Source organism: Ursus arctos, unplaced genomic scaffold (assembly GCF_023065955.2).
Source record: "Ursus arctos isolate Adak ecotype North America unplaced genomic scaffold, UrsArc2.0 scaffold_33, whole genome shotgun sequence".
NCBI classification, from domain to species: domain Eukaryota; kingdom Metazoa; phylum Chordata; class Mammalia; order Carnivora; family Ursidae; genus Ursus; species Ursus arctos.
The window spans coordinates 9,994,520-10,017,337 of record NW_026623019.1 but is presented as its reverse complement, the minus strand read 5'-3'; the positions used below and the strand labels follow the sequence as shown (position 1 = coordinate 10,017,337).

General features: G+C 41.2%; 1 protein-coding gene across 5 annotated transcripts in view; it reads right to left on the bottom strand.

The window, feature by feature from the left end:
* PIP5K1B (phosphatidylinositol-4-phosphate 5-kinase type 1 beta) overlaps positions 1 to 22,818 on the bottom strand; it is a 294,224-nt gene that overhangs the window by 173,836 nt on the left and 97,570 nt on the right. For all 5 annotated transcript variants that reach the window (XM_057305569.1, XM_048218352.2, XM_057305570.1 and 2 more), the window contains 2 exons: positions 11,599 to 11,683; positions 4,222 to 4,290 (listed from right to left, as the gene is read on the bottom strand). In XM_057305569.1, the coding sequence (XP_057161552.1) occupies positions 4,222 to 4,290 (69 nt within the window). In that variant the 5' untranslated portion in view covers positions 11,599 to 11,683. The remainder of the gene's footprint in view (positions 1 to 4,221; positions 4,291 to 11,598; positions 11,684 to 22,818) is intronic.

Here is a 22,818-nt window from a genome sequence, read left to right as displayed (position 1 = left end):
CTTAAATAAACTTGTATGGTCATAGAGGGGAGGGAGCAGGTCTCACACACATTTCTTCTGCATTTCCCTTTCTTCCTACCTCACGTCTTTACTCAAACAGTGCAGGGGTTGCAGACGGACCATTGTGTGAAGGTCAGACGTGATCAGTAGTGTGTTGCATTACCCAGAGCATAGTTGTGAAAAATTCTGAATCAGTTGCCAACCTTTAAAAACTGGGAGATGTTGCATCAGAGTGCACATTTTAGTTTCTTGAAAATCAGTGTGTTGGGCAATCCTGGGCGAGGACTCACGCGTGGCTCTGTTGGACGGCATTGTGCACGCGCTACTTGCCCCTTTAAAAAAAACGGCGTATTCTCCTGTTGACCACTGTCCCCTGGGTAAGTTCACTCCCCTGTCACCTGCTTGGCCGCCGCAGGCTTTTGTGTTGACAGCTCTTTTGGAAGACACTGGATAAATGAGCTGAGAATGGAAATACTACACTCTGTAAACACAGCCAGGCAGCCTTTAATGCCTGCCTTCATGGCAACATGCTTGTCTGAAGCAGGTAAAGTCGACATTCTTATTTCGGCTATGAGCCAGAGACATGAGCCTCACCCACTGATTTCAGCTATTCTTTGGCTTATCGAGAACTGGTCATGGATTAGGGAAACAGTCAACTGAAAGAACAGAAAGCAGCCAGCTTCGGTAATCACGTGCAGATAATCAAGACTTAGAGGACAGCGTTGTCCCATGAACGGTGAGTGTTCCCTAAAAACATGTGGAAATCCCAGGACTCATGATGCTGAGCGTGGCTGGCAGCTGGTCCAATAAATCTGGGGCTCCAGAGAGGAAGCCCAAGCCTCCTTGTTAACTCTAACCCATAGTGATTTCTCCTCCTTTGAACCCTTTATTACAGACTACTGTCTTCTAAAGTTGTTTTCATGTCTTGTCCCTCCCACTCAACCCTAAGTTCCTTATAAACTCCTTTGATATCCTTCCCCTGTCCAGCACATTAGGTCAAGGGGTTCTTCACCTGGACTGCTTCAGTCAGAGGCAAAAACCCAATGGGTCATCAAAGCTGCTTATTAAAAAGGTGCATACCTCATGGTCAGGCCTTTAGGACTGGGAAAGACATTCACTTCCAAGTATTTGTAAAAAGGGACAATATTTAATGAAATGCATGGTGGCCTTGAGGACACTCATCTAGTCTGTTAGTTACCTTCCTGGTTGTTTGTCATTTGCACATTGGCCCAGCACAAATTTCGTCTTCATGAAGGTCATGCATAAAAAATATTAAGCTATATAGGATCAACTCATGCACCATGCTGGTAGAGATGAGAGAACAGGAAGCAAAACCACCATTTGTTGGAAACGTTAGTCCAACCAGCTACAGGCCCACTAGTCATAATATTCAGTCCATATTTGTTCACCTTGTCTGAACCACAAGAATGTTCCTCGTGCCCTTAAGTCAAGATTCACTAAACTTGAGAATTCTATCCGTGACTAATTTAATGACTCTCTCATAATAGAAAATGCAGTTAATTTGACATAAACTACATCTTTATGAGCCTCTGTAGGTTTGTAAAAAGACATGTTTCCTCTCTAAATGTACATAAACCATATGTTGACCAACCCGTGCTCAAATTATGCCAAGGAGCAGAGCCACATCTGGTTTCCAGAATGTACTTTCTACTCATTGCTGAAAAGAGGGATGATATTTGTTTATCTCCCGCTATCTGCTATGTCTTCCACTGTCCCAATTTTTCAAAACTCACACTCGGTGGTTTCTCTATCCCAGCTTCAAGTTCTTTCATGTGGGAAATGGTTCATCTGGGCCCAGAGACAAACACATTTCCAACAGCTAGTGAGGCTCTTATCAGCTCTGGTAACTCCATTATGAACACCCCCCGTTTGAAAATCTCCTTGCTTCATGGCGAAGACTTAAATTGAGTAGTTCAGCTGAGCTGTCAGCTGTGTAAAAACAACACTTTCTCTGCGTAGCCCCTTCTTCTTCCTCTGCGTATCGACACCATATTTATTGACGACTAAAGACTCAGGCACTATACAGTCTTTTTGGTGCTTTTCTCAGAGAAGCTAAATATGCCCTCCTCCACTGATTATCTTCCTCTTACATCAGAGAGCATCCAAAAGCTCCCATTGCCACCACACACTTAAAAAACAAAAAACAAACCATTGGTGTTTTTCTGTCAAGTTTCCTGCCTCTTCTCTTATTTATTGGATTGGAATTCCTTGCAATCTTAATATCTGATTTTTAGTTCTTATAACCTTACCAGTATTGCAGAGTCAAATACGCTATCAGAGGTGCTCATCGAAGAATCATATCTGTATTACTGAATACCTGCTTTACTAATTTGTGGTCAAGACAAACTGCACAAACCCCAAGATCTCATGGTCATGTTCCTTGTGTTACTTCTGCATCACTAAAGAAGTCCTGTGGGTCAGAGGTCAGTCAAGAACAGTGCATCAGGATGGTGACTGAGAAAACCACCCGAAACAGATGTGAAACAGTGACAGTCTGGCAACTTGACCATCTCTCTGCTGGTTCTCATGCTTGACTGAATTTATAAGGAGTCTTGGGTAACTGAGATGGGATTTGGTTTTCTACCTGTGTCTACAAATAAGTAACAGGGTACCGCTACCTGTGGCCAGATGGACACATTTTATACCCTATAACCCGACATCTGAGCTCTTGAATCTTCCCCCTACTCTGCCCCAACCATGTCATCACTTTGGGCGGCAACTCCCTGGTTATATTTCTACGTGTGGCTGAGAGGAAAGTCAGAAGAAAAGATTTATCAGGAAAAAGGGCAGAGTCTCCCACATGAAAATGGAGCAGGAAATATCATGGTAATTCCATAACCTGAACATGTGGTTGGATCAGAAGGTTCGTGCACTTTACGACAAAACGTCTTGCGAGCAATCCATGAAAGAGTAAAAGGCAAACGGAAAAGTTAAGATGGAACAAACTTTCAATACACAAACCTTCTACTCCCAAGATGGAAGGAGGGCACGGACTTTTAGAAGTAAAATGAACAATTTAAAAGCAGAAGCAGTGGTGCCTGAGAAGACATACTCCCCAGTAATGTGTTTGAACAGTAGCTTCCTTGCCAGGAGCCAAGAATTAATCGAAGTCAAAGAGTAGCAAGGTAAGATACCCTGGAAAGTCTGGAAGGGGATTTTCGTGAAATGGGCTGAAGACAGGGAATCTGAGAGACTTAGAAAAGGGATGGGACAGAATTTCACGCTCCAATTTTTTTTTTCAAAATACAAAGGTAAAAAAATGTGTAAAATTTTGGTGGGAAGCAACAAGTCAATTAAAAGATTCACATATGCGGGGCGGGGGGTGCCTGGGTGGCTCAGTCGGTTAAGTGTCTGTCTTCCGCTCAGGTCATGATCCCAGGGTCCTGGGATTGAGTCCCACATCAGGCTCCCTGCTCAGTGGGGAGTCTGTTTCTCCCTCTCCCACTGCCCCTTCCCCTGCTCATGCGTGCGCTCTCTCTCTCTCTCAAATAAATAAAATATTAAAAAAAGATTCACATACTCGACACAGAACACTGCACACACATAAGGAATAAGGGTCTTCAAATAACTCCCTTCCGTCAACGTTCTCTATACAGCACTGTGACTGTGGTAGGTAGAAAAACGCCCCCGCCCACCCCTGCAAAGACGTCCACGTCTTAATCACTGTGACCCATGAGTATGGTATATGGCAAGGAGGAGTTAAGGTTGCAAAAGAAATTAAGGTTGCTAACCAGCTGATTTTAAAATCAAGGGATTATTCTGGATTATGTAGGAGAGCTGCAAGTCCTCACAAGCATCCTTGAAAGGGTCAGAGTGATACAGCCTGACAGAGATTCAGCGGCCTTTGCTGGCTTTGAAGCTGGAAGGGAATCGTGAGACAGGGAATGGAGCCAGTGTGGAGAAGCAAGAGAAGCCAAGGGAACGGACGCTCTCCTAGAACCCCCAGGAATGAACGCAGCCCTGGAGACACCCGGATCCCGGCCCAGGGAGACCCGTGTCAGCCTTGTGACTACAGGATCATACATCTGTGTTGTCAGAACCACGGAAGGTGTGCTAATTTGGGACAGCAACAAGAAACTAAGGCAGTAATTCACACACAACTGCTTTACAGGGAGAAACAGCCGAGGAGAGATTAACACTCCAAGCAATGAAAGTGTTCCTTTCTCTGAGCTGAAGAAAGAAAACAAAACAGCCACTCACCTTTTTATAAGTTTTTTCTTCATTCTGTTTTCCAGGTGTGGCATCTCCATTTTCAGCAGCAGACGACATCTGCAAGAGCCAAATGGACCTCTGTGAATTTACAACTCTATTCTGAAATACCACAGGCTAATAATATTGTTAACTGGAGAATCTAGTTTGGTTCATTATGTTTTGGGGGTTATTGCTGCAGTTTCCAAGAAAGGAAGAGATTTCTCAGAATCTTAAAAAAAAAAAAAAAAAAAAAAAAGCTGTGTCCCTCAATCTTTCTAAACTAAATTTTGACCTCTAAATCATTTTGGTGGTATACTTTATTGGCCCCCGTGTGCTCTCACAAAAGTGGGATCGATGTCCCAGCCCAGATCATGGGTACAAGTTTCTTGCTATAAAGTCTTTAAAACAACAAAAACTTTCTTCAATTAAAGATGCTTCCTATAAAAGCATTTGGAAAGTACCAAAAAATAATCAGAACAAAAAAAGTACTCAATTCTACTGCCCCCGGGGTAACTCCACTCTTCACATTTGGGCATGTTTATTTCTACCTTTTGTTCCGTGCACATTATACTAAAAATATTAGGATACCATCTCGACCCAGCAGTTTTCGATGAACACCGATGTAATATGCATTTGCTCACTTGATTATGAGCAGCTCATCGTAAGAATTTTTTCTTTTTTTTTTTTTTAAAGATTTTATTTATTTATTTGACAGAGAGACAGCCAGCGAGAGAGAGGGAACACAAGCAGGGGGAGTGGGAGAGGAAGAAGCAGGCTCCTAGCAGAAGAGCCTGATGTGGGGCTCGATCCCATAACGCCGGGATCACGCCCTGAGCCAAGGCAGACGCTTAACCGCTGTGCCACCCAGGCGCCCCAAGAATTTTTTTTTTCTAGTTGCAAGAGACACCGTTGTGTGAGCACAACTATGTGTTAATACGTCAGTTAATAATGCCAATGTTGTTATTGAACACTACATCTGAAACTAAGGATGTACACTATGTTGGCTAATTGAACTTAAAAAAATAATGCTAATATTAAAGGATGGGGAGGTGGTCCAAGGGATTTGCTTCTGTGAATGATACAACAGTAATTATTTTGTGCTTCTATTTTTGTCCAATTTCAATGTTTTCTTAGATTCCTAGAATTACAAGGCCATTAAAAAGCATATGAGTAAATTTCTTTCCAAGAATATACCCATTCACACTATCACCAGTGAGCGGGAGCTCGTTTCATTACATGCTTAGAGGTATTATTTTAATAATCTTTGCTAATTTCATAGGTGAAAGAAAGCATCTGTCGATATTAATGTGCACTTCTGAAAATTATTGGTGATGGTTAACACGGCTGGCATATCTTTTTTGAGCTCTCTGTGTTTCTTCTGAGTTTTCTGTTACTGTTTCCATTTTTCTATGGGGCTCTTAGTGTTTTAGTTACTGATTTTTACCTATTACGTTATGCTTACTAGTGTTTTTCTTATTGGTGTTTATGTATCAAGGTAATTAATCTGCCTGCAAGCACATTATTCATGTTTTCCATGCTCCTGTCTTTCATTTTATAATTATGACATAGAGAAGTTCTACGTTTTTCATACTCAACACTATTGATTACCTTTGTGATTTCATCCAATCTTTTAGAGCAAATATTTTTTTTCCATTGGGATGTATTAGATCTTTAAACATGTTCCTTCCACTTCTTAATGCTAAGAGTTTTGCATTTAACTATTAATTCATTTGAATTTTTAAAGCCAGTTACTTACATGGCAAACAAGGATAATGACATAATCAGGGAGCCATGACATTTAAGGGTCTTTTTTTTTTTTTTAAAGATTGATTTATTTTAGAGAGAGGAAGAGAGCGCAAGCAGAAGGAGCATAGGGATAGGGAGAATCTCAAGCAGACTCTGTGTGGAGCTCCACGCAGGGCTTGATCCTACAACCCTGAGATCATGACCTGAGCGGAAACCAAGAGTTCGAGGCTCAACCAACTGAGCTATTCAGGTGCCCTGAGGGTCTTAAGTTGCATGAAGATGAGCAAGGAGGGGTAACTTCTGACTTTCTTGTAAGCCTCTGAAGCACATGTTATTTTCTTTCATTTTTTTAATAAGAAAATTTTTTAAATTGAAGTATAATTGACACACGTTATATTAGTTTCAGGTGTACAACATCCTGATTTGACAAGTCTGTATGTTATGCTACGCTCACCACAAGTGCAACTATCATCTGTCACCATATAACACTGTCACAATACCACTGACTACATTCCCTATACTGTGCCTTTTATACTCTGACTTATTCCGTAACTAGAAGCCTGTGTCTCCCTCCCCCCTTCACCCATTTTACCCATCCCCCAACCCTTCCCCTCTGGCAACCAGCAGTTTGTTCTCCGTATTCATGGGTCAGCTTCTGCTTTTGCTTGTTTATTCATCTGTGTTTTAGATTCCCCATATAGGTGAAATCTCGCTTGGTGTTTGTCTTTCTCTGTCTGACTTATTTCACTTTGCATAATGCCCTCTAGGTCCATCCGCAAATGGCAAGATCTCATCCTTTCTTATGGCCGAGTAATAGTTCATTCTGTGTGTGTGTGTGTGTGTGTGTGTGTGTGTGTGCCACAACTACTTTATCCATTCATCTACTGATGAACACTTAGGTTGTTGAAGCATATTTTAAATCTTGGGCTTTTAATAAATAGAGTGTGTGTTAAACCTAAGAATTTGCTAGCCATTTTGGGGCACCTGGATCGAAGAAAATTAAAGAATGGAATAGGGCAACCTCACCAGACCTATTGCTCCCTGCCCCTCATTCTCTTGGATTTACATTTCCATTTGTGTCCATATAACTAGCTGAATTATAATCTGTCCATTATAATACAGACAAGATGTTTCGCATGCTACAGCAAAACACGCACACTGTATATTTTTAAAATAACTGATTTTCTAGTCTCTTCATAATATTTTGGTGAGGTTTGAATATTATATAGGGGAATTACAAAATCTGAAAGGTCTAATAATAAAAGGCTGAGTGTAAAAAAACCAAACCAAAGCACTGATCGTGCCCTGCAAAAGCTCAAATTACATCTTTGCTTTAAGAATATATAGGTATTTGGGGCGCCTGAGTGCCTCAGTCCATTACGTATCTGACTCTTCATTTCGGTTCCTGTTGTAATCTTGGGGTCCTGGGGTTGAGCCCTGGGTCAGGTTCTGCGCTTGGCGCAGAGTCTGCTTGAGGATTCTCTCCCTCTTCCTCTCTCTCTGCCCCTCTCCCTGCTCTTTCTCTCTCTCTCTCTCAAATACATAAATAAATAAATAATAGATCTTAAAAAAAAAGAATATACAGGTATTTATTTGATAATATATCCTTGAAAAGGCAAAGATTTTGATAACCATAAAAGTTACAGAAGAAATAGAAAAAGTAAATGATCTCACTACTCACAATTCTCAACTTCTCATTGTCAAAATAGATCATGAACAAATGTAAAGGCAAGCGACAAGATGGAAATACTGGCAGGGAATGTGCGTGGAAGCTTAATTAAATTGTGCGAAGCCTGTCACATATTCAAGGGCAAACCTCCTACAGGTCTCCCCTTTCTCGTGTCAGCTTCAATTTTTCAGTCTATTTCATTCCCAACAGGGTTCTGCCGTTTCTTCCACCTTAAAAAATGAAAGCCTTTTCTGGATTCCACATCCCCCTCATTTTTTTTTCCTCCTTGTGTCAAAAGTCCTTGAAAAAGATGTTGCTCCTCTCAAGCCCTGATTCCTTTTCACATATTCTCTCTTTAATGCACTTTAATCGGGTGTTTGCTCTCAGCACTACCCTGAGAACCACCTCCTTGAAATCACCGATGACCTCCATGTTGCCAAACCCAATGGCTAATTCTAAACCCCCATTCTGCCTATCAGATTATCGACATAGATGATCGCTCCCTCTTCCTTGACTGATTTTCTTCACTTGGCTTCTAGAGCACATACTCTCTTGTTTCTTACTCACACCCTCCCTGTACCTCCTCGGTCACTTCTCAGTCTCTTCAGATGGTTCCTCTTTCTATCTCTATAACCTCTTAATGTTAGAGTGTCCAAGACTGACTTCTTGGTTCTCATCTCTAGCCATGCTCTCTTTGGACTCTCCAGTTACCATCTAGATCTCTCTTCTGGGCTCCAGACTTGCATATCCAATGGTCTTCTTGGTATCTTCACTTAGATACCTGACAGACATCTCAAATTGTGCAAATCTAAAATCCTATTCTTGATATTCCCTCCTAAGCTTCCTTCACTTGGACCTTCCCCATCTCACTTCATGGCATCTCCAACCTCTTGCTTCGCAGGCCCCAAATCTTGGAGTACTCCTTCTCTTATACCATGGTCAACATGTCAGGAAAGCCTCTGAAAGATGTCCAGAATCCAGTCACTTGTCACCATTCCTGCTGTGTGTTCATGGGCAGAGTCACCGTCTTCTTATGCATGTGTTATCCTTAGTGGGCTCCCAACGGGTCTTGCTGATGCCACCCTTGCCCTCCGACAATCTGCTCTCAGCCAGAGTGATCTAAACCTAATCTTTAGGCTTTAGAGTGATCTTTAAACCTAATCAGATCATTTTACTTTGCCCTTAAGACCCTACAGTGGTTTCCCATTTCACCCAAAGTAAGAGCCAAAGTCTTACAATGGTTGACATGGCTCTGTATGATTTACCCATCCTCTTCCCATTCCTCCTCTGACCTGCCCCCCTCCACTTCAGACACTCTTCTGTTTCTCAAACACACCAGAATGCTGATACATTAAGGTTTTTTGCTTGAGCTATCCCCACTGCCTGAACAATCTTCCCCAGACACCTGCTTATCTCCTTCAGGTCTTTGCTCAAATGTCAACTTCTATCTGATGCTTAGCCTGACGATCCTATTTTAAACTACAACCTATTTGGCATCTCCCTGCCCCCATTTCCTCTTAACTCTCTTTAATCTTCCTTCTTTCCTCCCTCCTTCCCTTCTTTTTTTTTGCCCATAGCACTCATCAGTGTCCGACATACTACAGAGTTTCCTTATTTATTACAGTGGGTTTTTGTTTCAGCCTGTCTCCTCCTGAAGAACTGAAACTCCACAGAGGCACGGATTTTAGTCTGTTTTGTTCACTGATGCACCTCAAACACTTAAACTACACCTGGCACATAGGAAGTGCTCAGTAAGTATCTGCAGAACAAATGGATAAATAGATTGATAAGAAAGGTAATAGCACCCCATTAGATCAATGCAGGCAGCATCTGATTCCAACTACTTGGGTGTTTTGTGCTTGGGAAGAGAGCTGACCCCCTGTAGGAAGATAATAAAGACATAACTTAGGGGTCCAACATCATCAATCACACTGTATGCAGGATTCTTTGGAAGGTGCCAGTGGCATGGCGACTGTGGATAGCTGGCATGGAATAAACGGCCATGTCATTAACTCCTTATAACTTTCCTCATCACTGAAAAAGACTTAGACTGTACACGATTCAATAGAAATCATCTCCGTGTAGGATTTAAAACTTTTTTTTTAATGTAAAATACTGTGGAATATGCCACGTTTTCATTTTCCTGACATAACCAGCTCTCAAAACTCTCTGCAAACTACTTTGGAATGAAAGTAAGTTTCAAAATACATGAGGAAGGCTCTCTGATTTTTTAAATCAAATGTATAACTGTTCATTATCTTTCAGTAGTTTTAAAATTTAAAAGTAACTTTTAAATTTAAAAAAGTAATATTTGTTTTCTTAAGTAAAACAGGTATTTTATTTGAAAAAAAAAGAATAAAACTATCACTTTTAATCCAACTACCCCCAAATAATAATTGTTAATATTTGACTATTCTACCATTTGATCTTTTTCAAATGTCTGTTTTGTTTATTTTTAACAAAACTGGGGTCATACATTATATACAAACTTGCACTTGCCCTTTCCACTTTGTCATAAACATTTTTCTGCATCACTAAATATTAATTATAAAAAATGTCTAATGTCTAAATAATTCTATCATAAAAATGCATCATGGTTTGATATTTATTAGTGGACACTCAGGATTCTTTCCATTTTTCTGTTATAAATAAATCTGTACTCTGTGTTCTTATGTTTCCAACTGCAAGTCTACAACATCTGCCAGAGATTCTTCGAATAATGTCTACTGGGTAAAATATACCTACTTTCAATCTCTACCAGCCACAACGGTTTTCCCTTAAAATCACAGAAAACACTTGGCCAATTCTGGGCAAACAAATCATTTTATTTTGCATCTATGATTCATGGTAAGGACAGACATCTTTGTCATGTTTCTTTGGTTCTTTGTATCTCTTTGGTGAATTATCTGTATGAAGCTCTAGCCCGTTTCTCTCCTAGAGTACGTTTGTGTCTCCAGCTTAGTGCGTGCTAATGACAGTGAGAGCTGGATTTTCTTCAGCCTTCAGCTGTGGACTAGAAGCAACAGAATGAAGACTTCCCTAAAGGATGCCATGTCAGGCATTTCGCCTCCAAGACTTGGAAGATTTGAAAACCAAAAAACTTCAAGAGCAACTCTGTAGGGTCTTTGGAAAAACCACCTTAGTGAGGGGTTGGCTAGCTGGCATGAATGCAGGACAGAGGATGAGATGGTCTCTTTTTTTCACTTTGTAGGGCACCTCGGAATGGACAGTAGGGAAGAGCACAAAATAGACAATAACGATAAAGGAGCACCACGAAATGTTGTCTGAATTCAAAGGTGTTTCTTAAGGTGATGTTTCACCAGGGTCATGTGGACTACTCATCAGGATGTTTGTGCAGGGAGGGAAATGAGATGCTGAGGAATGTTCTGGTAACTGCAAATGGCCATTTTGAAATGGCCACGGTGGTAATTACTATTTGTTCTTAGACTTGTTCCTGCACCAGTTAAGGTACATCATTTATAACCACGGGAGCTGAGATAAGTATGTTTTAGAAAGATTATATATAATTGTATTCATTTCTATACCCGTATGCAAGGAAGGAAGAAAGAAATTCGCAAAACTACTGGTGATTATCTGTGGATGACGGGGTTATGAATGCTTTGGGTTTTCATTTTATATTTTGCTATATTCTCCAAGGATTCTGCAATGAGCAGTCTACATTTGACAATAAGGAAAACACTAATGCTATTCAAAAACTGAACCACCTGTAGTAATCAAGAGCAGAAACCATATCCAGATTCTGCTCTGCCCCTTGAGGCATGCTGACATTCACAAAATTTCCTATGTTTCTATTTGCTTGTCATTTGTTTTAAATTTGATAATGTCAAGGTTTAAGGTCATGAACTAGAACATGATTTAGAATATTTGTAAATAAATATAAAATAAAAGAGGTAAGGGCTCAACAGTGAGTCAGTTGGAATTAATTAAAAACATAGACTATATTTCCTTACCTTTGTAAATGAAATGGCAAGTCATCTGTAGTCAGTCATGATGGGTGACCTATTCATTGTTGAAACTGTTTTCCTTCCCAAGTTCCTGTTAAAACAGAAATCACTGGTTATTACTTATTTCCATCTCTACCTCAGCTCCCCAAAAAGATCAGAGCTGCCTATGGGGATAACACAATGACGTCAGTTTAAGCCAAAATAAAGGAAGGACCTAATGTTAAAAATGGAACTAGAAAGGTATTAGAAGAAAATATAGGGGAATACCTGTGTAATTTCAGGTTAGTTGTCTTACCGAGTAAGACAGTAAACCCATAACCCATAAAGGAACAATGAGCAGATCTGATCCTATGAAAATTTAAAATGTCGACATGACAAGATACCATAAACAAAGCCAAAAAATGAACGATGGTTTTCAGCTCATATGACAGGGTTAGTGTCTAATATACTAGGAGATGAGACAAATTGACTATAAAAGAAACAAGCCAAACTACACAATATAAAAATAAGCAGAGGACATGAACTGGAAATATATATCACCAATAAGCCTGTGGAAAGGGTAAGCCCCATTAATGATAAGGGAACAGGAATTAAAATGACTGAGATGCTATTATCTGCCCATCAGGCTGGCAAACATTTCAAAGATGGCGGACATCCAGGGCTGGTAAGTATGTCAATAAGCAGGTATGCTTCCTGCACCATTGGATTGACGCTTCAACCTTTTTATAGAAAGGAATGCAGCAATGGTCCTTCAAATAGTTAATGTACTTATCAAGTGTGGCACAACTTCTAAGATTCTTTCCCAGAGAAATACAAGCACCAGAACTTTAAAGATGTTTGGATAAGGGTGTTTATTCCTGCTTGGGTTACGAAAATATGATTATAGTTCTATCATAGTGTCCTGTATTTCTTTTTGGTCTTTGCCTTAAAATTTCCATAACAATGCTGGCCAGTGTATAATGTATGTATAAGAGTGTCCTTGTGAAATGTACTCCTTGTTTTTAAAAATATCTTTTCTTTTCTTATTTAATAATTTTACTTTGGGGTTCCATTGTGGTTGATGCACACTACTTCTGTTTTCCTTTTATTTGCATATACTTGACATATCCTTGTCCATTTCTTTAACTTTTTAAGTAGTCATTTTATCTGTGTTCCTTACAAATAGCTTAAAACCAGGTTTTTTGTTTTGCTTTTGCCAATTTAAGAGTCTGTCATTTGAAACGGGATTTCAACAAATTCATATGTATTGTGTTATGATTTTTTTAAAATGATTTTATTTATTTGAGAGACAGAGAGTAAGATAGAGAGCACATGAGCAAGGAGAGGGGGAGAGGGGGAGAGGGAGAGGGAGAAGTAGGCTCCCTGCCGAGCAGAGAACCTGACATGGGGCTCCATCCCAGGATCCTGGGATCATGACCTGAGCAGAAGGCAGACGCTTAACCAACGGAGCCACCCAGGCGCCCCCATTGTGTTATGATTATATTCGGTTTGCTTCTATCATATTGCTTACTAGTAACTACAATTTATTGTTACATTTCTTCTTTGCTGGATTAACCAAATCATAATCCCATTTTTTTCCCTCCTAGTAACGAAAACATTTGATTCCATGTATATCTGCTTAGTTATTCTATTTTTAAATCATTAAGAAAATCTACGCTTTCCTATCAGCTCCGTCAGGGTCTGCCTCTGTGAAGAGCCACCTCACCCCGGCGATGGCCTCCCTGGGGTTGCCCACGTCCGTGACTGAATGAGGAGGCAGCTCTCCACCAAATTGGGCTGGCTCCACGGGTCCTGCATAGGAGCCTGGCTTCTCCCTCTGCTTGCCCAGCTGTGCTCCCTCCCCCCTCCCTTCACAGGTTCTATTTGTCTCCACACGTGTGCCTCAACATGGCAGAAATTTATCCTCTCACGGTTCTGGAATCTGGAAGTCCAAAGTGAAGGTGAGAGCGGGGCCATGCTCCCCCTGAGGCTCTGGGTAAAATCCTTTCCTGCCTCTACCTGCTTCTGGTGGGGGCCACTGGGCCTCGGTATTCCTTGGCTTGTGGCTGCATGGGTCCTGTCATCAGACAGTGTTCTCCCCGTGTGTCTGTCTTCACACAGCATTTTCCTCTTCTTATAAGGACATCAGTCACATTGCATGAGGGCCCAGCCTCATGACCTCATCTTAACTGGGTGACATTGGCAAAGGCTCCATTTCCAAATAAGGTCATATTTGCAGGTAGCAGGGGTTCAGGACACAATTCAACTCATAACACAGGTGTGGACCTCTCTAAGTATCTTGCACCCAAAAGTCTGTTTCATTGCCTGTTTCCACAGAAACCAATGCATGACATCTCTTCTCTCTTCCTCATCCACAGGAGGTATTTTAGAATATTTTACTTTCTCACCGACTGTTTCACTTTGAGCTCCTAAATATCTCCTCTTAATCCACATGGCTCTTCTGTTTGAAGAAATCTTCAGTGAAAAGTTACAGTTTATAGTCACATTCTCATCATTTTTTTAGACTTGATCATTACAAGGTTCCTTGCTCATCATTGTTTCTTTGACTCTTGATCTTCCACTATCGTGACAACTTTTTCTGACTCAACTTCATTTGGTTCGAACACTTCTTAATTTCCTCAGCAGTGGCACATTGATGGCCCACTTTGAGTCACTCCACATCCAGAAATGTCTTTCTTTTGGCCTCATATATGACCAGATTTCTTGGCTGGTTACAGGATTCTTAGCTCAGTCCTTTTCCTTCAACTTTCTATAAATACAGCATTTCTGTGTTCTTGCTTCCTGGCTCACAGGTGAGTAGTTTCATGCTAGTCTGACGCCCCTGCCTTGGTAACTTACTGGTTTTCTCTGTCTAGAAACCTATGAGAGCTTTCTCTGTCTCTCTCTTGTGAATGGAAGTAGAATGGACACACAATGTTTGTCATAATAGTTTCAGGCTTTCAATATAATGATTCAACAATTCATCATATTTCTCAGTGCTCATCAAGGTAAGTATACTCTTAATCCCCATTATCTATTTTCCTCATCCTCCCACCCACTTCCCCTCTGGTAACCACCATTTTGTTCTCCGTATTTAAGAGTCTGTTTTTTCAGTCTCTTTTTTGTTTGTTCATTTGTTTCTTAAATTCCACATATGAATGGAATCACACGGCATTTGTCTTTCTGAAGTATTTCACTTAGTATTATACCCTCTAGGTCCATCCATGTTGTTGCAGATGGCAAGATCTCATTAATTTTTATGGCTGAGTAATAATCCATTGTATAAATATACCACAACTTCTTGATCCTCTAGTTTAAGAGTGGATACTTGGATTGATTCCATATCTTGGCTGTTGTAAATAATGCTGAAATAGACAAAGGGGTGAATATATCTTTCAAATTAGTGTCTTTGTTTTCTTTGAGTAAATATCCAATAGCAGGATTACTAAGTCCTGTGGTAATTCTATTTTTAATTTTTTGAGGAACCTCCACACTGTTTTCCACAGCAGCTGCACCAGCTTGCATTCCCACCAACAGTGCATGAGGGTTCCTTTTTCTTCACATCTTTGCCAACATTTGTTATTTCTTGTGTCTTGGATTCTAGCCATTCAGACAGGTGTGGGGTGATACCTCATTGTGGTTTTGATTTGCATTTCCCTGAAGAAGAGTGATGCTGAGCATCTTTTCATGTGTCTGTTGGCCATCTGGATGTCTTCTTTGGAGAAACATCTATTTAGGTGCTCTGCCCATTTTTAAATTGGATTATTTGGGCTTTATGTGTGTTGAGTAGTATAAGTTCTTTATATATTTTGATATTAACCCTTTATTGGATATATCATTTGCAAACATCTTCTCCCATTCAGTAGGTTGCCTTTTTGTTTTGTTGATGGTTTCCCTTTCTGTGCAAAAGCTTTTTATTTTGATATAGTCCCAATGGTTTCATTTTTGTTTCCCTTGCCTCAAGAGCCATATCTAGAAAAATGTTTCTAAGGGTGACATCCAAGAAATTACTACCTGTATTTTCTTCTAGGAGTTTTACGGTTTCAGGTCTCACATTGAGGTCTCTAACCCATTTTGAGTTTATTTTTGTGTATGGTGTAAGGAAGTGGTCCAATTTCATTCTTTTTCCTGTAGCTGTCTAGTTTTCCCAGCACCATTTGTTGAAGAGACTGTCTTTTCGCCATTGCATATTCTTGTCAATTTTGTTGTAAATCAATTAACCATGTAAGTGAAGGTTTATTTCTAAGCTCTCTACTCTGTTCTGTTGATCTGCCTATTTTTGCGCCAGTACCATACTGTTTTGATTGCTACAGCTTTGTAGTAGGTCTTGAAATCTGGGATTATGATACCTCCAGCTATGTTCTTCTTTCTGAAGACTGCTTTGGCTATTTGAGGTCTTCTGTGGTTCCATACAAATTTTAGGATTTATTCTAGTTCTGTGAAAAATGTCGTTGGTATTTTGATAGGGACTGCATTAAATCTGTAGATGGCTTGGGTAGTACGGACATTTTAACAATATTGATTCCTCCAAGCCATGAGCATGGAATGGGTTTCCATTTGTTTGTGTCATCTTCAATTTCTTTCCTCAGTATTCTATAGTTTTTGAAATTCAGGTCTTTCACCTCTTTGGTTAAGTTTATACCTATGTATTTTACCATTTTTGGTGCAACTGTAAATGGAATTGTATTCTTAATTTGAGAGCTTCCTCTTTTAACACAGAGTGCAAGAATTCCATGAGGATAGATGTGTCTTTTTTCACTAATCCTGCCAAGTACAGGGAAACTGACAAGAAGCTATTACATTGAGATCCAATGACTGGACTTAAACCATGAATAATATTTAGGCTATCTGAATGAGGAATGAACGGACTGCATCTCCTTCAGGCAATCCTCCATGAAAATTATTTCTCATAACCAACCTTTTGATAAGAATTGGACAGTGGAGCACTCAAAGTCAGAGTCTCTGGCAAGACCCTGGAATGTAGAAATTCGAGTGGCCAAGTAAGGGCATAATCCTAAGACTCAGGTCTCCTTAGGAAATGTGATAACATGTAATCGGATACAGACTCCCAGTTAGAACTTATTTTCTTAAATTATTTCTGACACGAAACAGAGCCCACTTACAGTGTCATACAGTTAGAATGTTGAGACACCAACTCCGATAACCACGATACATCCCAAGCAATGAGATTTTTTTTTTTTTGGACTATTTAATTGCTTAGCTCTCCCTTCTTATATTTAGTATCTGGATTCTGTTAGCTTCAGGAATAAACAATTTACACAATTTCATAGCTTTCTACATGTCTGTGTTTTCCCTTATTTTGAGGGAAGGAGAGACACTGTCATTTATTGAGCAACAACTATGTGTGAGAAGCTATCACATACATGATCCCATTCAATGCCGCACATAACCCCTTAGCATCCTCCAACTGCCCCTGTGTTGCCGCCACATGTAGCTGACCGTCCTGTAACCCCCATGGGAGGTCGCCATTTTTAATTTGGCCAAGGCAGGCTCTCCTGCTGTGACCTGGTCTGTAGAAGTGAAGCCCTTAGTAGTGGGGGCCTGACCACAGCAACTCCCTCCCCATGCATGTCCACCTCAGCCTGGCCCTGTGGTTCCCTATGCCAGGGCTGGGCAGCGCAGCCCCCCAGGGAGCTTCCCGAAAATGCAGAGTCTCGGTCCGCAGGCCACAACAACTACATGACTGCCTCTGTGCGGTGGGTCTGGGGGATCGGGGTTTTCAGCATGCTTTGGATGCTGTATCTAAGCCAGCCTAACTCGTAAAGGCAATAAAGCCATTTTACTACTTCAAAAGAGTTGTCAGGGTCCAGTAGCGAAAATGGAAACCATTCTGGGTGAGTTAAAGCAAGGGAACTTGGGCGCCTGGGTGGTGTAGTCGGTTAAACATCTGACGCTTGGGTTCCGCTCAGGCGATGATATCATGGTTGTGGTATCGAGTCCTGAGCGTGGAGCCTGCTTGACATTCTCTCTCTCCCTCTGCCCCTCGCACTAGTGCTCTCTCTCTCCCTGTCTCCCTGAAATAAATAAACTAAAAAAAAAAAAGAGAGAGAGAGAGGAACTTAATACACAGAATTAGTTAGAAATGTGATAGGTTGAGCTGAAAAGCTAAGCAAAAATGGCAACGAAATGCAGAGACCGCCATCAGCAGGAAGCCACTCGTGCTTTAAAGGCTAGAGGCACCCCAACAGAAAGGGGTGTTAACAGACCTCAAAAGCTGGAGGTTATCTGTTGGGACCAGAACATCATAGTAAAGATTGACTGGCAGAAGCTAGAACCACAGAAGGAGAGGTATGTTTGGAGGCATGGGGAAGACAGAGTCACTGATGGAGACACCCCTCAAGGCAGAGGGAGAGGGATAAAAAGCCTGGATCTCCCTTACCCTCTGTACCTGCCAATCTCTGTCTATGGCTCCCATGGACCAGCCCACTGAAAACTATCTGACACAAAGAGCCTGGAAATGCATCCCATAAGGGATGACTGCCCAGTGATAGAGAATAGAACAAGAGTGACATATGGCTCTGAGGACAAACAGGCCGACGACAGGCCACAGAATGACATATACAACTGTAATGAAAGTAGGAAAGCAGATGTGAGCTCATGATATGCATAAGAAAGATGATTCTTAAAGGAAATATGGATTGGGAGGTAGGCCAGGAGCTGGTACAAACATTTCTATTTTTATGACTCTGGGGATCTGCAAAGAGCTTAAGCAGGTGGCTACGAAGTAGCCAGGCTCCTCTCTGGCTTTGTCACCAAGGGCAGGGGTGAGGCTGTGATCTCAGACAATGGGGGTCTTAAGTCAAGAGGTGGCAGGGCTGAGATGTGATCCAGAGCTGTGTGTCTTCAAATCTGTTCTCTCCACACCACCACGCTCTCCTAGTTATCTGACAATTAGAAGACAGTCTACTAAATAGTGCATTTCATTTTTCAATTTGTAAATGCAATCAAAAGGTTAGCCAACACTATTTATTTACATAATGATTATCTGGAAAACTTGTTTTACATCAGGGAGTCTCAACCTAGAGGGCATTTCTGAATTTTACAAGGTGGAAGGGGAGCTTTCAAAAACGTCACAGTTACTCAAAGTTTTACATCTGTGACACCGGGGGGCCATACTGGAGTTAGCAGGGGCCCTTCCAACTTCTGATTCTCCAGCTAGGGCCAAAGAAGTCCGTATTTTTAATTTGCCACAGATTGAGTCTCCTCTCCATGCCAGGCCAATGGGGAAACAGCTAATTACCTAATTAGCCAACTAAAGAGGCCAACCTGTAGACAGACACAAGAGGTGAGGAGTACTACCCACAAGTCCTTACTGGGCTTCTCATAAAAACAGACACTTCATTAAACACTGATGGAGCAAAGCTACATCACAAGGACGAATGGGCAGAACACTGAACAGGCTTCTGAAGAGGGTTTAGGGTTTATTATGCCCATGTCTGCTGTTAACTCTCTGGGACCTTGGGCTCCCATCTACTTCTCTTCTGCCATGAATCCTGCTGACCCCATTAGATAGTGTCTATGAGCTGGTGCCACTGTCATTTCTGGAGAGAGCTTCCTCTCCGATCCTCCTTGGAATGAGAAGGAGACTCATGAATAATTTGCTCATTATGGGAAGTTGCTGCCCTATGGGAATTGATCGTCATAAGACAGCCATATTCAAATGTTTTCTGGCCATTCAGGCTATGTATGGTAGCACTGCCGAGAACATTTCCAGGAGGGAAAGCAATTAAGAAATATTTGGGGCCTTGGTCACGCCTGCATGCTGATGCTCATCATTTGTGTGTAAATTATGCTCTTCTGAGTTCACTTTCGTTATCTGACCTCAAATTAATTCATGCAATCTTTTTTTCATTCCTTCCTTTCTTTCATTCGATTCATTCGTTCATTGAGCATTACATGCCAGGCAGTGAACTTAGCCTTGGAGCCATAAAGACGGAAGACCGATCCTAATCTTCAAAGAAGTCCCATCAGGAGGAGAGACAGACATGCGAACAGCTACAGTACAATGTGGTATGTGTTCTCCCCTGGGTTCTAGGGAGGAGGAACTACTCAGGTCAGCCTGTAGGGACCCTGGAAGCTCCATTTCTGCAGAAAACCGAAAATGGACTTAGAGCGGCTTTCGGGGGACACAAGGTTGAGAAGCAGAGGGTGAGGAAGATGCCAGTCTCCATGGCGGCTTGCTTCGAGAAAAGACCCAGTAGCATGAAGGAGCATATTTAACATATTTTCGTGGGTGTGCACGAGACGTCGAATTTGCGTTTTTTTTTTTTTTTTTTAAGGAATTTACCCAGAAGCAATCCAAAGGTTAGGATGTTACTTAAAGGTTTACAAACAGATTTCCAGATTGCTCCTTCTACCTAATGCTCATAAGTCCCCGTTCAATCCTTCGCTTGAATAAAAACACACTTGTGAAAATTTATATATATTCACAAAACCCGCAAAAAGCCATTCTTAGAAAAATGTCAGCCTTGTAAATAGCTCTGCTGGAGAGGTAAGAATATTGCAGTCCTTCTTCCAGGGCATTAAGTGGTTTGATACTTTTTTAATGCGGCTTTGGCAATAAATAAGAACACTAATAATCAAGTAGGAAAACTCAGGGCTTAAAAATGGGATGGACAATTTTCCAAGGCTTAACTATAAGCAACAAAAATACACCGAACTGAAAACAATCCTTGATGTAGTTTCCACAGTAGAAATGCCTATATTTTTCAGACCAGAAAAAACTTGTAATAGGAAGAAATCATAGGGCCAGATTTATTTCTTCAGAATCTGTGCAGAAGCTGTCAAAGAAATGCAGCCAATCTACATGTGAAGTGGACGCACAAGGGAGGGAGGTCACCTACACATGCGTGTGCTCACACACAGGCTATGTTGCACATCTGTAGGCTCGAAAGTTGGAGAAATAAAACCATGGTGCTCCCGGACTCACCATCAAGTCCCCCCATGTTTTGTGTGTGTGTGTGTGTTTCAATAGGTTAAAAAAAGCTTTATTTGGTGTAATAATTAGTATTTTTCATAAAATTACATATTTTACATATTTATACCACTTTCCTTATTTATTTTTAAATTATGTTATGTCATCATACAGTATATCATTAGTTTTTGATGTAGTGTTCCATGATTCATTGTTTGCGTATAACACCCAGTGCTCCATGCAATACATGCCCTCCTTAATATCTGCCACCGGGCTTACCCATTAGTAATGCGGCAGGATACAAGATCAATGCACAGAAATCAGTTGCTTTCCTATACACAAACAATGTAACTCTAGAAAGAGAAATTAGGGAACTGATTCCATTTACAATAGCACCAAAAAGCCTAAGCTACCTTGGAATAAACCTAAGCAAAGAGGTAAAGGATCTATACTTTAGAAACTACAGAACGCTTATGAAAGACATTGAAGACGACACAAAAAGATGGAAAAACATTCCATGCTCACGGATCGGAAGAATAAACATTGTTAAAATGTCTACGCTGCCCAGAGCAATCTATACTTTCAATGCCATCCCCATCAAAATACCAGTGCCATTTTTCAAAGTGCCGGAACAAACAATCCTAAAATTCGTATGGAACCAGAAAAGTCCCTGAATCTCCAAGGAAATGTTGAAAAAGAAAAACAAAGCTGGGGGCATCATATTACCTTATTTCAAGCTATATTACAAAGCTGTCCTCACCAAGACAGTATGGTACTGGCACAAAAACAGACACACAGATTGATAGAACAGGATAGAGGGTCCAGATATAGACCCTCAACTCTACGGTCAACGAATCCCCCCATGTTTCTGATGAAAATCACTAAAAGGAGGTTTCATTTCATGTATCTAGTATTTACATAACCAAGCCACTGCCAAAATGCTTTCCTGACAATGGCACCTGCTCACTAGGGACCAAAATGGAGGCCGAGGAGAACAAATTGCGGGGCTCTTATATTCTCTCATGAAACACACTCACCTGCTCTCAGAATGGATCTCACAAGTGAAGAAACAGAATAGCCGTCAATGGCAATGACAAAAGGCTCAGCATCAAACGAACCGCTCATCAGCTGTGTTTCCAACAAAGGTGATGCTAAAAGGATTCATAGGCCTTTTCAAACCGAGTCTTCCCTGTAACCAGTAGACAGAAGGACGCAGCCCACGAAAACAACCTTGAGGGATGTGTGGTTCCTGGGCAGGTGTCATTCACAGAACTTCACAAAAACCCCATTACTGCACACTCTCCTCCTGCTCCTATCTTCAGTTTAAAGACACAAGGACCCAGGATGGGTGGGTGCGTTTGGCGGTAATGTTGGAGGGTCAGGAGTCACGACACCTGGGCTTCCGTTTGGCACGTGGGAAAAGAACGTATGAAGATTTACCAAAACTGTTATTTTATCATCTTGTCCTAGAGATATCTGGGATAATCACTAAAGATCTCGCACGGCTGGACTTTTTGCCTCTGTATAATGCTTACATTTCTTCTTTCCCACTTTTTGCTAGACATTTGGTATGAGGCTGACTTCATGATACTGGATTTTTACCACATTGTAAATGTTCTCATGTTTTAAAAAAATTTACCAGATCATGCTTTCTTCACATTTTACTCCTAAACGATTCACATCTTTTCCCAAGACTACGTGTCAGGAATGATTCAATTGTTACAACAATAACAACTGTGCAAACCGTATGCAAATGTAAAGCCCGTTACAACTGGTAGAAAATGTTTGGCTTCAGAAGTGAAGAACCAAAACCTATTTGGTTCTGCTCCTGCAGCAGTCTGCAAAGCATTTCTGGATCCATTTCATTTTCTATTGAGAAAACCAAAGCAACAGATCTCCTGCGTGCCCCAAGTGCACAGGACAGCTGGTGGCTTCCCCAGGAAGAACTTCCTTTGCGCCAGGTGCTTGGGGGGTGGGTGGGGTGCGGGGCGGGGGTGGGGTGGGTGCTGTGTGTCTGTGGGGAGTCTGAAAGAACCTAAAAGGGTGCAGGCAGGACTGTGGCCGAGCACATGAAGGATGCTGCTAAGGGCAGAAAGACGCCCAGGAGAAGAGAAATTCTGTCCAAAAGTACTCTACAGTTCCAGGCTCCATGAACCTAACCAGCAATAAGTAATATGGGCAATTTCCAGCAAAGCACAGATATAAATGTATAGAGACAGAGAGAACCTGAGTAACGAGATGACCACGTCCGACATGCTCCTCACCCAGAAGGGTATTCATTTACTCGGACACTGATTCCAGAATTCCTGTAT